We start from the raw sequence: 16,678 nt of genomic DNA, 5'->3' as shown, positions 1-16,678 counted from the left end.
ACACACACACACACACACACACACACACACACACACACACACACACACGCAAACACCCTGGATAGGATGGTCTCCAGCCAGACCTCTCAGTAAAATGACTTGAACATCAACTGTACAAGAAAGTATTCTACCTTCACACATACAAAAAAAAAAAGTTTTAAAAAAGACTATTGAACTAAAAACAGTCAACTGTTTACGTATAATGTTAAATTCAGGAGTTCAGTGTTTTATTAATATATCCTGTTTTGAAACCTCTTGTTCAAAAACAAAATGTTTTGAGCAATCAACCAAAATTGTTCATTTTCTTTTCCTGTAGATGTTCTGACAGATTTGCAGGGCTCGCAGCTCACTGTGCTAGTATGTAAAAAGGTGTTGTTTACACAAGGCAAAGAGAAAACATGATATTCAAACACTTGCCAAATAGAATAATTATAGCACAAATACTGTAAAGGTGCCTAGCACCACAACCTGAGAAAGTGTTAAAAAAAAAAAAAAAGTGTTACAAGGTTTAAAAAAAAAACATCTTTGCTAATTTTTAGTCCTGTTGAACATTCATGGAATTGTTAATATGACTTATATAGACCCACACAGGTTTTATTTTTGTGTCTTTAAAATAAAAGTCCAAAATATTTAAATTTTATGGTCAAATATGCAGTCAACAGCTGCTACTTTTTTCTTTATATATTAAATTTCTCATATGTCTTTTATTGTTCTGATAAACCTAAGCTTGTGTGACCTCCAGTGCATATTAGACCATTCACTGTATGAAAGAAAACATGTTGAATAAATTTGTGAGTTTTTAATAAAAATAGAAAATCTGATGTTTAGATAATCGGTGTGTTATTCGATGTTTTAACAAGTAGAGGGGAGACCTGATGGGGAGCTGAATGGTCCCTCAGAAGCCAGAAGGAAGAGAGGCAGGACTGGGGTATCTTTTTACTTTGACTGTGGCTGAATCCCCTTGCTAATGCCAGCCTAGCTTTTCTCCGTGGCTTCCTGCTGTTATTAACCACAGATTTGCATTCTGTGGGTTTAATTGATATAGTTGAAGAGATATTTGCTGACAAGTTAATATAGAATTTGAAATAGAAATCAAATCCAGGGCTAAAAATGAGTGCTCCCAGTATGATTAGGCATGAGATCGCATGCACTCTCTCTATTCCGCAGTCCGCACATGTGAAACCGGACTTGTGAAAGTCAGTTACCTGTAAATATATAGTTAGAGGCGATCCTTTTCAGTTTCAATTCACTTCCCATAGATAATCCTGCTCTCTAATTTGGCGGTTTAAAAGATAATGTAAAATGAATGTACAATACAGCTAGAAATTAAATACTTTAATCCCTTTCAGAGAACTGATGTGAAGTAGTTGTTTTATAGTGTTTGTTACATTTGAAGTTTCCTAGAGGGAAAACTATTTTGCCTGGCACAAGATACATATTACCTTTTCCTGAAAGATGAGCAAAAAATAACCGATATAGAAATCAAATTTTACCTGGGGGTTGCCAATATGTTCTGAAAAGTACTTCAGTCCCTTCCAAGCCTTCATTAAACATGGAAGGAATTTAAATATTTATCTACTATGGAATACGTGTGTGTTTTTAATATTAGATGCCATTAGAGTTCCAGAATTTCTTTTCTATATCACCTAGATTCCAGTCTGGATTATTTATTTCGTTTTAAAAATCAAAGGTTTTACATTAAATGGTATGTAATTTCCACTGTCGTTTTCATATTTTGTTAAGACACAACCAAGTGTATCTTTCCTGCAGGGAAGGTTTTAAAATAAGCAATATTTCACTGCATCCATATGACGGTTTGTCTAATGGGGAGGACTATCAGGGAGGAACCTGATAGTGTTCTTTCAGAAATCCAAATTTATGAAATACGGAGACTTTTGAAATTCCTAACCTCTGCATGCAGCACAATTCTTTATCTGCTTTGTATGCAATCCCTGGATCGGCTGTTTTTGCCCTTTTAGCGTTTATATACATTAAATCACAGCCAACTTATTCATTATAGCCACCCCCCCCTTTAAAGACATTCATTTAACTGAACAGTACGCTCATGGGAAGCTGCATTTTCCTATCAGGGCTGCTGAATTATTTAGCAGCTTTATTGTGGAATCGGGTACTTGTTACGAAGGGTTTTGAGTTGGGCGCTCAGTGTGGACTTATTTCCTCTCTCTGACTCCGTGGCAGCAGGGCAGTCTTTCCCTCCTGGTTCTGTATACTGAACCCTAAAAATACCTGAACAGGTGGCAAAGCTTAGCAGTCAAATTGGGAGGCGCCTGAGAAGAGGAGATCTAGAAATATCAGGGACTATTCTCCTTCCCATCAGAGCAGTACTGTCCACCTCTGGCCCTAAGGTGCAGAGAAATGCTGCACCATCCGCAGGCGGCCGCCTGGGAGCTCCCAGGAGAGGCTCAAGGGCCACGGGGAGCACCAAGGCGTTCCCCTCCCTCCTAGGAGGGCAGTCTCCTCTCCAGATAGGCTTGGCAGTTAGCTTTCTCCCTGCGGCCATCTTAAAGCTGCCACCTCTGTGCCTCTGGCCATCTGCCCTCAGGGTTCCAGCTTGCCCTGGGCTAGGGAGCTGAAGCTCACCCACCCAACTTCCCCAGGCTGGGGGAGACTGGGGGCTGCTTTAGGGCTAGACAAGGTCAGGGAGAACTAGGCATGGAGAGGCAGGACAGGCATTGGCAGGGACCTGGGACCTGGGGATTGATGGCATCTGAGAATAGAGGCAGGCAAGGACCTGGTTTCCCTAAACTCCTGAAACACCCGGTCATAGGAATAGTTGATTGGGACAATGGGGGGGGGTGGTAATCTAATGTCACCCCTACCCATCTTCTGCTATTCCTACATCTGTCTGTCACTTTGCAGCCCTTAGGCAGCGGCAGAGAACTGTGAACCAGGAGATCCTCTGACCTCCTCTGGAGAGGACTGTTCTTTTTGGAGAGTGCTCCCATTTATTCCCATCCCTTTGGTCATCAAATCTGCTCACATCTCCCAGAGCAGTCAGAGGCTTAAATTTCTTCTAGGAGGTATAGTCTTTGAAATATCCTCTCTTGTAGTCCACCCTCTATCTCTAGACCCGTTCCCAACAGGAAACCCCTCCTCCCTTCTCAAGATACTAGAATGCAAGCAGGAAGGGCCCCCTAGAGAGGGCATTTAGGAGGGTGCTCCCCTGCCCCGTGCTGTGCCTCAACTTCTCTCAGCTGCATGTTAAGTCTTAGAAGTCTTTCCTCTTGCCTCCCCTCCCTACCTTCAGTATGGGGGAAGAAAGCAAGAGGAGCATTTTGGGGGCCCTGGGATGTGTGTGACTGGAGTAGAGTAGTCTTGATTTCTTCCTCCAAAGGCTTCCCAAGTCAGTGGGGACCAGGACAGAGACGGGATAGTAGGTAAGCAGAACTCGGGCATTTTCTGCCCAGAATCATCCACCAGTGTCCTGTTTGTATGACAGTTTAGAGGTGGTCTCTGAACCTATCTTGCCTCCCTCCCCCTTTTCTCCCTCTCCTTTACCCTGAAGGCAAGGATGCTAAGCACTACTGCTCAAATAGGAAGGGAAGAGGATTGGGGGAGGTAGTTTCCTAAATGTGGAAACATTTTTGTCCTTTGAAGCCCAAGGCGATGGCTCCCTGTTGCAGCCTGAGGGGCAGGCTTTTGCCCTGGGGGTCCAAGATGCCCGCACCGGACTCCAATTGCAGGATATAAGTTAACAAAAACAAACAACGCTGTTTTCTAGCCCTAATTCTCTTGCTGCTGGTAAATAAGCGGTTTTCTTTTGCCTTAGTACCCTGCCTAGGGTGCTCCTGTCCTAGCCTGGCATTCTTTCCCTTTTAGGTTTGAGGGGGTCTACCCTACGATAGATTCCCCTTCCCCTCTGCAGTCACCTAGGAAGGGGACATGAAACAAGCCTCACCAAAGGGATGGCCTCTCATTGCTCTTGACCCTGAGGGCGTACTAAGACAGTGAAAGTCAGGGACCCTCACTTCTCCTAAGTTCCACAGGAAACACTGGTGAGCTGAGGGTTCCTAGGCTGTTCAGCTCTGTGATCCAACTGGCCTGGAACCCTTAACGCTCTTTTCTGGACTCTTTTGATGTAGTTTCTGTTTACGGGGTTCGAGGTTTCTACAGGTGATCTCAAACAGATACTGGAAGGATAGACCATTTTGAACTCACCCTTATCATCCCTTATTGCCATTTCTGTTTACAAGTTTGTCTGTCCACCCCCCCCCCCCCCCACCCCGGCCCCGGGCTGATCACCTTCAGGAGAGAATTTAACTTACTCATCTTTGTATCTCCTCTGGCAGTGCCTGCCACACAGCGGGCAGCTAGGGAATGCTTCATGAAGGAAAGAGAATATAAAGGGATTGTATCTTTCCATGTGACTGGGTGTAATTAAATTGATCCTATTAAGTCTTTATATTCTGAGTCTACCTGTGCCCCTCTAACGGTAGACGTTTTTCTGCATTTGTGCACCAGTTTCAAGTGTCTGAGTATGCCTTCCCCTTTGAACAGATATCAATAATGAGGGTATGAAGTAATCATCACCACCCCCTTTTCCCTAAGACAAGGCTACTTGGAGAAACTACAGAATCGATCTTTATTTATGAACAGTCGGAGCGACTTCTAATTATTCCTATTAATAACGACGCCAAGAGTCCGCCGCACACTTACGCATGCACGTCCCTGACGTAGGATTCTTAAATCCTGACCACCACGGGTCACAAGCGTGTGCCCGGCCCCCAGACTCCTCCAACTTGTTAAATGCCAAACCTCTCTTGGTCCCAGTCTGTGAGTACCCGAAAGCGCACCTGAGGCTGGAGACGCTTACCCTTTACTCCCCCCTCTTTTTCAAATCAGCCACCATAGGCCACGGCCACACCACACTTTATTTCTAAGCGAATCTCGTTCAAATCTTGAAGCATATTCCAGGCAAGGGGACAAGGGCCGCGCGCACTGCAACGTTTGTTCCGCGCCAACGGCGGCCACGTGCCCTCGCGCGCTCCCGGACAGCCCCACACTCCCCCTCCACGAACGCGCACGCGCGCCGGGGCCGCGACAATCCCTACAGCCTTCCGCGCGCTTCCGCCTTTTTCCTAGCAACGCCCGCAGAGACACGCAGGCCCCGCCCCCTCCCGCGCACCTCCCGGAAGTGGCCGGCCCCAAGCGAGAGCAGGGTTCTGCGCGGTCCCTGGCTGTTCTGGGAGGTCGTCTCCGGGCGGCAGGGCCCGGCTGGGAGAGAGCGCCCCGGCGGGGGCTGCACACTGACGAGCGCGGCGCGGAGCGAGACCTGGTGACGATGGCGGGGCCGCTGGCGCTGCAGCTGGAACAGTTGTTGAACCCGCGTCCGCGCGAGGCAGATCCTGAGGCCGACCCAGAGGAGGGTGAGGCCTGACTGGGAAAAGGCCACGTGCGGAGCGGTGGGTCCGGCCCAGGGCAGACCCTGGCGGCGCCAGCGGGGCGGGCAGCCAGGCCTCGCCGCCTGGCCTACTCGCCTTGCCGTGGCGCAGAGGAAAACAGCCTCCCGGCAGCGTTGCCCCGGGCTCGGGAGGAGGGCTTCGGCTTCTTCCTGACCCGCACGCTGGACTTGGTGCTCGGGTGGGCGGAGCATCCCGGCCACTCAGGCTTCGAGGGCTGTTGCAGGGAGCTCGGGTCTGGTAGCGGGCTGGAAGTTATCCTTCAGGATGCCGTGACTGGTATTGAGTTAGAAATGAGAAGGAAGTCTCAGTCGTTTTTTAAGTCGGGCCTGCCCCTAAGAACTTAACTTGGAGATTGAAGGAAGAAGTGGCTTTCCGTGGTGCTGTTTAAGCCCCCTTAGGCCTCAAGACACTTGCTCAGGGGCTGACTGAATGAGACTGCTGCTCTGTAAGCTGGTGTTCCAAGGTCTAGTTGGGAGTAATCCTGCTTTAGACTTGAATCAGAGAAGTGTGAGGAAGGAAGAATAAGGAAGGATAAATATGACTGCTGGATCGTGTCTTAGGAATATCAGTTGAAGGAGCTGGGGCTGTTGAGCCAGGATAAGCAGACTCCCTTAGGGATGGGATGGAGTGAGGATAGATGGCTGACTTACAATATTTGAGCGACTGTCACCAATGAAGAGGAATTAGGCTCGTTTTTTATGATCCAAGGCATAGAAATATGTCCTACTAGTAGTGCAGCGGTCAGCTTTCTGTTCAGGAACAGGAGTAAGGTAGTGGTCTATCTTGAGAGGTAATGAGTTTCCTCTTCCTGGAAGTTGGTTGGGATTTTGTAGAGTACGAGTTAAAAGGGTTGGATAGGGTTACTGTTAAAGTTCCTTCTAACCTGGAGATTCTGATTACTTTCCCCCCTTCCCTGCAGCCACTGCTGCCAGAGTGATTGACAGGTTTGATGAAGGGGAAGATGGGGAAGGTCATTTCCTGGCGGTGGGTAGCATTAGAAAACTGGCATCAGCCTCCCTCTTGGACACAGACAGAAGGTATTCTGGCAAGGCTACCTCTAGAAAAGCTTGGAAGGAGGACCATTGGGAGCAGACTCTGCCAGGTTCATCTGGTGAGTAGACATTTGCATGGTACTTTTTCTTTCCTACTTTTTTTTTTAAGATTTTATTTATTTATTTGACAGAGACACAGCGAGAGGGGGAACACAAGCAGGGGGAGTGGCAGAGGGAGAAGCAGGCATCCCGCAGAGCAGGGAGTCCGATGCGGGGCTCGATCCCAGGACCCTGGGATCATGACCTGAGCAGAAGGCAGATGCTTAACGACTGAGCCACCCAGGCGCCCTGACTTTCCTACTTTTTTAAGGTTAAAGTTGTGTTTCTTTGTGGGGTGTTTTTTGTTTTTTTGGATGATCTCTGGAAGACTAGTCTATGTATGTGCCCCCACTTACTGTCTCAGAAGAGACCATGATTTTGGCATTAGGAAGAACCTTAAGAGGTACTGAATTTCAATTCATAAGCAATCTAAAGCTCAGAGCTATTAAGTTTCTCTCTCTCTCTCTTTTTTTTTTTTTTTGTAATCCTTATGTTTAGCCTGATGGTTCACCCTAAAATGGAGAGGAAAGGCAATGCATATTGGATATTGGAGAGGCTATGTGTTGAAAAAGAATTGCATCTGATGAACATGCTACTCATGGATTTTGACCCTTTTCTTTTGGTTTTTCAAGTCTTGCATTGGGTCACTGTATAACAGTAATTTATGAAGCTCATTTTTTGCCATTGTAAAAATAGCATAATCCTTCCCTCTCCCCTGCAAGAGCCTTAGGAGGATGTGAGGACATGAGCTTATAGTTTTAAAACATTGTAAGTTTCTCAGTGGAAAAAGAGAGGGGCTGGATATGGTGATTACTGAGTGGATGCCATCTTTTTTTTCCTTTAGAGAGGTTCCATGTTGAGAATCCATAAATAACTATAAAAGAAACTATTATTCAGGTCACGATACCTATGATTTGGCCCTTGATATAGTTCTGGGGGCTCCTGATAAGTTCATTTCACATTCTTTGCCTAGAGAGTGATAAAGGGACCAATCATGAGACAAATGTTATATTTATTGGGCTTTCAGCATATGTCAAGCATTGTGGTAAGTTCTTTAAAGTGCTAAGAGACTGGAACACAGTTAAGTCTTCAAAAGATGTTGTTACTGTTATCATTACATGTACCATTTCATTTGACACTCTCAATAGTTTATGAAGTTGGTAGTATTTATCCCCATTTTACAGGTAAGGAAATTGAGGGACAGATTGGTTATGTAACTTGCTCAAGGTCATACAGCTAGTAAGCAGAAGAGCCAGGATTCAAATAAGTCAGTCTGATTCCAAGATCTATACTCTTAACTACTACTCTATGAATATACCTTAATCTGAGAAATGGCACACATTTAAAGAACTTAAATGATTAATTTCTGCTTACTATTTTTGCACTTAGTTTTTGTATTTATATTTTGGCAGCCCTCTCCATGTCTTGAGTTTATATGTAGTTCTTTAAAGAAGTACTGAAGACCTATCACATAAGCTGTTACTTATGTTTAATCAGGAAAATTATGTCTCCTTCACATGAAGCCAATTCCTCTCCCTTTCAGGAGAGTTAGATGGATCCTTTTCCATATAGTGTGTACTAATGACACTATAATCATAATAATGATATGAATGTTGGCATGCATATCTACCACTCCCACCAGGCTATGAACCCCTCCCCGCAGGTATTACTTTCTACTTGTCATTTCTTAGCTTTTATCTATACCTGGCTCATAATAGATACTTAATAAGTATTTAATAAATAGGGTAAAAATAAACATAATCTTTAAAAAAATAGGGTACACTGGTGTGATGGAGATTGTACATTTGGGATAGTTAATGATAAATTATGTTTTTTCAGATGTGGGTTTGGGAAAACTGTTAATTCCCAGTTCCCCAAAAATCTTACCATTCTCTAAGGTCCAGACCAAAGGCCACCTCTTTCTTAAAAGCCTCGTTTAAATCCACTTGCCCCACACTTAAAATTTCTCCCTTCTTTGGGTTATGAAAACTTTGTCAAGTCTTGTCTGTGTTATAGTTTCAAAGGGTCTGTTTTTCCCACTAGAACCTTTCGTTAGGGTAAGACCCATGTTTTGTTCATCTTTGCTTCTCCCTTTAGCATTTTAGAGATAGTAGATGTACAATAAATACTTGAATTGAGTACAATGATACATTTTATTTTTTGATGGATGCTACAGTCCTTTATTCGAAATGGAAGATACGCCCTAGTATTTGTCTCAGAGTGACATCTGTCTTTTTTCCTCCTTTCGTCTCGTTTAGACAAGGAGATATCTGATGAGGAAGAGTCTAGAGATGGAGATTCCAACGGGCTGGGTCTGGAGGGATCCGATGAGGATGTCATGAGTGCTGCTGAGCAAGAGGAGTGTGATAATGACAAGGACAGTAGTCCGGCCTGGAAGAAGAGCCGAAGCCGCCCTGGGAAAACACCAGGTTTTAGTGTCCAGAGCATCAGTGACTTTGAAAAATTCACCGAGGGAATGGATGACCTTGGTAGCAGTGAGGAGGAGGAAGGTGAAGAGGAGGAGGAGAGTGGCATGGAAGAAGGGGATGGGGAGGAAGACTCCGAGGGTGAGAGTGAGGAAGACAGGGCTGAAGACAGGAGTAGCGAAGATGATGGTGTAGTGATGACCTTCTCCGGTGCCAGAGTTTCCGAGGAAGTGGAGAAAGGAAGAGCCGTGAAGAACCAGATAGGTTTGTACACGGTTTTGCCGTTGGCTTATTTTTCAGTGTCTGCATTGGATCTCCTGTTTTTTTGGCCGTCCCCTCACTCCTGTGTCGTTCCAGTTAATTTGTGATATGCCTCACCTACCTAGAGGCCTAAAGCCCCATTCTCTGCTTAGCCAGTCATTTCTACACTGAGCTGCTTAGCTGGTTCTGTTCTAGTCCTTTCGCAGCTATGGGATATTGAAGAGAAAACAGTTTTTTCTTTGGACTTTAGCATTCCTTCTCTCGTATAGCAAATATTGGCTTCCAAGATACTGGATTTATTTCTTATAATGTTCATCTCACATTATAATGGCGAGTATTTTCATGGCAAGAAGCTGTGATAAAGCCGTGCTTCATAGAGACTGGTGTGATTTCCTATCGCCCCCTCCCCCCCGCCGCAAACCAGGAAGATTTTTTAACTGAGGAATGAAAATTTTTTTTCTTTCTCAGCACTGTGGGACCAGCTCTTGGAAGGAAGGATCAAGCTACAAAAAGCTCTGTTGACCACCAATCAGCTTCCTCAACCAGATGTTTTCCCTATTTTCAAGAACAAAGGTGGCCCAGAATTTGCCAGCGCCCTAAAAAATAGTAAGAATACTTATACCATCTGGGGATACTTAGAACCACTGGGGTACATTGGGATACACTGGGATTATATTTGTAGCACCACCGAGTTGAGGAAGGGAAGATTTGATTTTAGTGATAATATGGTACAGAATAGTATTTACCTTTAAAAAAAAAAACAGCAATATACCTCTTATCAAATGAGGACAACTTTGATTGAAATGGATTGGGTACTTGAGTCATGTCTATTCCACTTTTCTTTCTTTCTTTTTTTTTTTTAAAGATTCTTTTTATGTATTTATCTGAGAGAGGGAGGGAGAGAGTGGAGGTGGGGGGAGGATCAGAGGGAGAGGGACAAGCAGACTCCCTGCTGCACATGGAGCCCATCACGGGGCCTGATCCCAGGACCCCAAGATCATGACCTTTTAGCCGAAATCAAGAGTCAGACGCTCACCTGACTGAGCCACCCAGGTGCCCCTGTTCCACTTTTCTCTTACCTGCCTTCACTTCCCTCCTCCTCCTTCCCTTGGCTTTCTGAGTTACTTCTTTAATGCTCAGAGGACTCTATTTGCAAACCCGCTGGTATAGAACAAAAGAGAGACAATGAATGGCTGATCCCTGTTCATTTTGGTAGTGTCATGCTTAGGAGATGCTTTTCTTTGTTGGGAGGTTTCTAGAAAACATGCTAAGGCAGTCTCATTTATATCTCTCTTTGGGTTGCATAGAGTGAGGAAAGGTGAGGACCGCAAGTGAGGAAAAAGTTTTGGGAGAGAATTGCTGAGCTATAAAGCCCAAGAATTGTAGAAGAGGGATTTAGAAATTATTTGGTTTGCAGTCCCCTCATTTTATAGATGAGAAAACCAGGGCCCAGAGAGAATGAGTTGCCCAAAGTTATAGAGCTTGCTCATGCACAGCAGACCAAACTCCAGCTTTCCTGCCTTACTCTTGAGAGGTCTTACCCCTGTGGGCTGTGTGCTGTGTACCCAAGGACACCAAAGGATGGGGGCAGAGGGAGATTTGGGCTTAGTGCACTGTGGTTGCAATTGCTATTCCTATTTGCATGCTGAGACCTAAGTTTTCATTTGCTCTTTAAAACTTGTTTTTTGTGTTTTTTTTTAAGATTTTATTTATTTATTTGAGAGAAAGAGAGAGAGTGCACAAGTGGGGGCAGGAGGGGTAGAGGTAGAGGGAGAAGCAGACTCCCTCCATCCCAGGACTCTGGGATCATGTATGATCCAAGCTGAAGGCAGACGCTTAACCAACTGAGCCACCCAGGCGCCCCAAAACTTGTTTTTATAGTGTTGTGGAGTTAGAATTGGAAGGGCCCTGAGGAGGACATCTGCCTCCGGGTAGAATCACCTCAAACTTCAAAGTAAATATATAGGATTTCTAGGGTGGGGGATTCTGCAAAACTTTCTTGTGGGAAAATACCTGCTTTTTTTTTTTACATGAACTCTGTGCTGCACATGGCGCTCGAACTCACAACCCAGAGATCAAGAGTCGCATGCTCGGGGCGCCTGGGTGGCTCAGTCGGTTGAGCGACTGCCTTCGGCTCAGGTCATGATCCCGGGATCCTGGAGTCCCGCATCGGGCTCCCTGCTTGGCAGGGAGTCTGCTTCTCCCTCTGACCCTCCCCCCTCTCATGTGCTCTCTCTCTGTCTCTCATTGTCGCTCTCTCAAATAAATAAATAAATAAAATCTTAAAAAAAAAAGAGTCGCGTGCTCTACCAACTCAGCCAGCCAGGTGCCCCAGAATACCTGCTTTAATTAGGAATTGCTTCTTAGGGTCCAGCCTGTAGATTTTATGTCCTGCCATACTTGAAGTCAGGAACCCTGCAGATATTGTGAGGGTAGAACTTTTATATCCCCTCCATTAGATTTCCCCCCTTCTTCCCTTAAATAAATGATGGTTGGCAGTTTTCAAAATTTTTGAGATTTTTGGAGCACTTACCTGCTATTTTCTTTTTCTTTTTAAGTAAATTCTTTGCCCAACATGGGGCTCAATCTCACGAAGCCAAGATCAAGAGTTGCATTCTCTACCGACTGAGCGAGCCAGGCGCCCCATTTCTCTGCTGTTTTTAATGCCCTGGTACCCTAATTCTTGGTATGCTTTGGAGTGAGACCTAGACTGCTCTAGGTTAAATGTCTGAAGTGTTTCATGAGGAGACCTTTCCCATTTTGTTATTTATTACTCTTCTTTCTTGCTTGATCCTTTTCCTTCTTTTTTGGATTCATCTTTTTTTTTTTTTAAAGATTTTATTTATTTATTTGACAGAGAGAGACAATGCAAGAGAGGGAACACAAGCAGGGGGAGAGGGAGAGGGAGAAGCAGGCTCCCCGCTGAGCTGGGAGCCCAATGCAGGGCCCGATCTCAGGACCCTGAGATCATGACCTGAGCCGAAGGCAGACGCCTAACGACTGAACCACCCAGGTGCCCCTTTTTTGGATTCATCTTAAAATACTGCTATTTTAAGGGTTAGTCCATGTCAGGTTGACACATTCTTATTCTTGGGTACTAGTTTCTTTGTCTACTTTAATATTATTTGCAAGTGTTCTGATCTTCTTGATCTTTTTTTGTACTTAACCAATTTCCTCTTTGTCTCATGGGTAAATTCCAGTTAATGTGACATGTCTGTTACAATCTGACAGGGTGGGTTGCAGTGGAAGAGGGAGAAGAAAGGCATGTTTTTTTAGTGTCACATAGTCTAAGATGGGAGAGTGGAGAGTATTCTAATAAGTAGCATTTCTGCACATCTGAAGGGTGGCTATTTTTTTTTTTTCAGATTTCTTTTTAAAGATTTATTTATTTGAGAGAGAAAGCATGGGGTGGAGGGGCAGAGGGAGAGGGAGAGAGGCTCCCAAGCAGACTCTGCGCTGAACACAGAGCACAGTCTCACGACCTTGAGATCATGACCTGAGTGGAAACCAAGAGCCGGACACTCGACCAACTGTGCCATCCAGGTGCCCCTGAGGTTTTATTTTATTTATTTATTTATTTATTTATTTTTAAAGATTTTATTTATTTATTCATGAGAGACAGAGAGAGAGAGAGAGGGAGAGAGAGAGAGAAGCAGAGGGAGAAGCAGGCTCCCAAGGAGCAGGGAGCCCGATGTGGGACTCGATCCCAGGACCCTGGGATCACGACCTGAGCCGAAGGCAGACGCTTAACCATCTGAGCCACCCAGGCGCCCCCTGAGGTTTTATTTTTAAGTCATCTCTGTATCGAACAAGGGGCTCAGAACTTATAACCCCAAGATCAAGAGTTGCATGCTCTACCGACTGAACCAGCCAGGCGCCCTAAGTTGGCTACTTTTTGTTTGTTTTCAATCTTCTTATGACGTTATGACATAATATGTTGTCTATCTCCCTGTGTTGGTAAACAGTTTAAGAAAAACTGGACTGCATTGCTCTGGATGCACCATTTATACTGTGCTCTATGGCTGGTGTGGAACCTAGGCTGAATTTATATCGACCCCAGAACAGGCCCTGGAACTTACTGTCTTTAATTAAATCTCTTGTCAGTTCGCAGGGTCTTAAAGGAGTTAAAGTTAGATCGCCTGGCTTTAGATTCCATCTCAGCAGTGGATTTACCTCTGTGACCTTGGGCAGGTTACTTAACTTCACAGCAAGAGGGTGATAGTATGGTTGTGAGGATTGAAGGACATGGTCAGTATAAAGCATTAGCACAGTGGCTGGCACACAGTGCCCCACAGATGTTAGGTGTGGGTATTTTTCTGCTGAAAGAGGCGTTTGGTAATAATCAGCCATGTGAATGATGGCCATCAGTGTAATGACCATCATCCCCACAGTCTTCAGTATTTTTTGATTTTTATTAGTATTCAGATTTCCTATATAACTTAAATTAAGCATTCATTCTGGAAAGTGTAGAGTTACATTCTTCTTTAACGCTTATAATTCAGCTTTCGTCTTGTAACTGAAAAGATGACCAGAGATTTCCTTGCCACCAAAGCCAGCTGCTACCTCCTTGAAGCATTCAACCTTTTTCCTTGAAATATTGCCTTTGGCTTTGGTGACACTATGAAAGCTATTTGGGTTCTCCTGCCTTTCTGATTTCTTCTGGTTTCGGACACCTTTTATCCTCTCAACGTCAGTTTCATTGCGTGTGGGATCCCGTTCTCAGGTTGTGTTTTCTTGATATGTTCTCTTGTTGTCACTGCTGTTTACTCTCATAGTCCTAAAATAGCCTCTAAAGCAGCAGATTTTAACCACAGTAAACAGATGAGCAGCATGCCATTCTAACGTCAGCACCCTAAACTCTGTTTTTTTCAGAAACTACGTAAGTATCTCCTTCCTTCCCCAGCACACGTGCACTTAAGTCCCCAGTCACCTTGGTATTACGTGTTGGTAATTAGAACTCTTGAAGTGTTAAGTAGTTTCAAAGACATTTTTTGATATTTTAGTAGTTGCATAAGTGGTAAGTCATAAAGTAACCTTAGCAAAATTAAGGGATTTTTCTGTGCCAAAAGCATTTCTCTAAAGAGGTTACCTTTTCCTCTCTGATTTTCTTTTTAAAAAGTTCTACAGGTTTAGGAGGCAGCAGTGTATAAGGAAGAAGGCAAGTTACTTAAGGAAACCTGAGTATATCAAACTTATATAAAAGCATAGAGAATTGTACAGCGAACCCACATACCTTTACCACCTGAGCAGTCATCAATTCCTGGCCAGTCGTATTTCATCTGTGTTTATACTAGCTCTCCCTCTATTTCTGGGTTAGTTTGGAGCAAACAGTAGACATTCTATCATTTTATCAGTAAATCAGCGTGTATCTCTAAAAGGGTTTCTTAAAAAATCACAATACTGGGGCACCTGGATGGCTCAGTCAGTTAAGTGTCTTACTCTTGATTTTGGTTCAGGTCATGATCTCAGGGTCTCAGGCTCCCTGCTCAGCAGTTAGTCTCCTTGGGATCCTCTCCTTCTACCGCTACCCCCACTTATGTGTGCGTGTACACTCTCTCTAAAATAAATAAATCTTTAAAAAAGAAAAAAAAAATCACAGTATTGTTATTTCACGTAAAAACATTAACGGTGATTTCTTAATAAGCGTAACTGATTTTAATGGATGGGAGAATTGAGCATTTCTGTAACAGGCACTCTCACTATCTTTTTCAGAGTTTGCTCTATAGCTTTAAATGAAGTGATTAAAGGAAAGCCAAACTTCAGCCATAATAAGTTGACCTTTTAGTGAAATGCATGTTATTAATGTATTTAATGAGATGCATTACAAACTGCAGTGAGCGCCCATGTTTCATTACAGGTCTAAAATGCAATATCATTAAAGACCTTTAATAGAAACAATGGTTGACATTTTGCTATTTCCCAAAAGCAAAAGAGCCCAGGAACACAGTATAATGTGATATAAATATAGAGGAAGTGTTGAGATTCTTTACTTGCCTATGAGTATAAAAACAAATTCCACTATTAATAAATTACATTGTATTTGCTTCCCTCCATCTTCCCACTTCAAGCTCATATTCACCCTCGCCTCATTCTTTGGCCCTTCCGCCAGCCCTTCAACTATTTTGACTTGAATAGACTACAGGGTTTTTTGGGTTTTTAAAAAAGATTTTATTTATTTATTTATTTATTTTGAGAGAGAGCGAGCACAAGCAGGGGGAGCAGCAGAGGGAAAGGGAGAAACAGGCTCCCCGCTGAGCAGGGAACCTGACGTGTGACTCGATCCTGGGACCGTGAGATCGTGACCTGAGCCAAAGGTAGACGCCCAACCAACTGAGCCACTTAGGCACCTCTAGACTACAGTTTTTAATGCTAATTTGATTTCAGCACCAGTAAACATCTTAAGAGTGACTTTTCTTTTCTTTTTTTGATTATTTATTTATTTATTTATTTATTTATTTAGAGAGTCCCAGCAGGGGGAGGGGCAGAGGGAGAGAGAGAATCTCAAGCAGACCTCGCACTGAGCGTGGAGCCCAACGTGGGGCTCGATCTCAAGACCCTGAGATCCGTGACCTGAGCCGAAATCAAGAGTTGGACACTTAACTGACTGAGTCACCCAGGTGTCCCTTAAGAATAACTTCTTAAATTTTGAGTAAGTCATGGGCAATCATGGAGTGTTTATAGATGTTTCTGTTTTGTTTTTAAAATTTTATTTATTTTTAAAGTAGGCAGTAGATTCACAGGGCTCAAAATGCAAAAGATACCAAACTCTTATATAAAGAAAATTTTGTTTCCTCCCCTTGTGCTACTCAGGAACTGCCACCAGTTCCCTATTCCATAGACAACTAGTATTATCAGTGAAACGCTCCCCTTTTTAAATTACTTAGCTGCCTTAGGTGACAAATGCATGAACATCTATTTCTGTGTTCTCTCATTTAATACCTTATGGGTTCATGGCAGAGTTTTCACAAATGATATGTAGAACCAGGAAACATTCTTAATTACTTGGGATAAGTTTAAGTATAGCTTGGGACAGGTATTTGCAAGCTTCTCCTAGTGTAGGATTAAGGACCTTTGTTACTATAGACTTCATCTAACAAAAGTGATATAAGATTGATCTTTTTGTTTTAGCCAATGTCTCATTTTTAAGAAGATCTTTACTATTTTAATTATAAAATTATGTCATGCTTACTTCAGAAATTCAGAAAATACATAAAGGCATAAAGAAGAAAATAAGGATTACCTGCAATCCTACTGCCCAGAGGTAACCACAGTTGTCATTTTAATGAATAACCTTTCAGACCTTTTTCTGTGCTTACACACACACACACACACACACACACACACACACACCCCACACACACACACACGAGCTCCTTTTGAAAAAAAAGGAATCTTATAAATATGTACTATTTTTAAACTTATTTTTTCTACTTAATATATCATTTCATGTCAGTATATTTAGATGTACACAGCATTT

General features: G+C 43.6%; 1 protein-coding gene across 1 annotated transcript in view; it reads left to right on the top strand.

Annotated features, from left to right (window-relative positions):
* The first annotated feature begins 5,135 nt into the window (after positions 1-5,135).
* Positions 5,136-16,678, top strand: part of AATF (apoptosis antagonizing transcription factor) — a 100,244-nt gene continuing 88,701 nt past the window's right edge. Inside the window, exons 1-4 of the mRNA XM_025851189.2 lie at positions 5,136-5,387; positions 6,343-6,534; positions 8,773-9,204; positions 9,670-9,807. Of these exons, the coding sequence (XP_025706974.1) occupies positions 5,303-5,387; positions 6,343-6,534; positions 8,773-9,204; positions 9,670-9,807 (847 nt within the window). The 5' untranslated portion in view covers positions 5,136-5,302. The remainder of the gene's footprint in view (positions 5,388-6,342; positions 6,535-8,772; positions 9,205-9,669; positions 9,808-16,678) is intronic.

This window comes from Callorhinus ursinus, unplaced genomic scaffold, assembly GCF_003265705.2.
Source record: "Callorhinus ursinus isolate GAN/ISIS: 27379988/994484 unplaced genomic scaffold, GSC_fseal_2.0 scaffold34, whole genome shotgun sequence".
NCBI classification, from domain to species: domain Eukaryota; kingdom Metazoa; phylum Chordata; class Mammalia; order Carnivora; family Otariidae; genus Callorhinus; species Callorhinus ursinus.
Note: the sequence above shows the minus strand (reverse complement) of the source record. Positions and strands in the feature narration are given on the sequence as shown.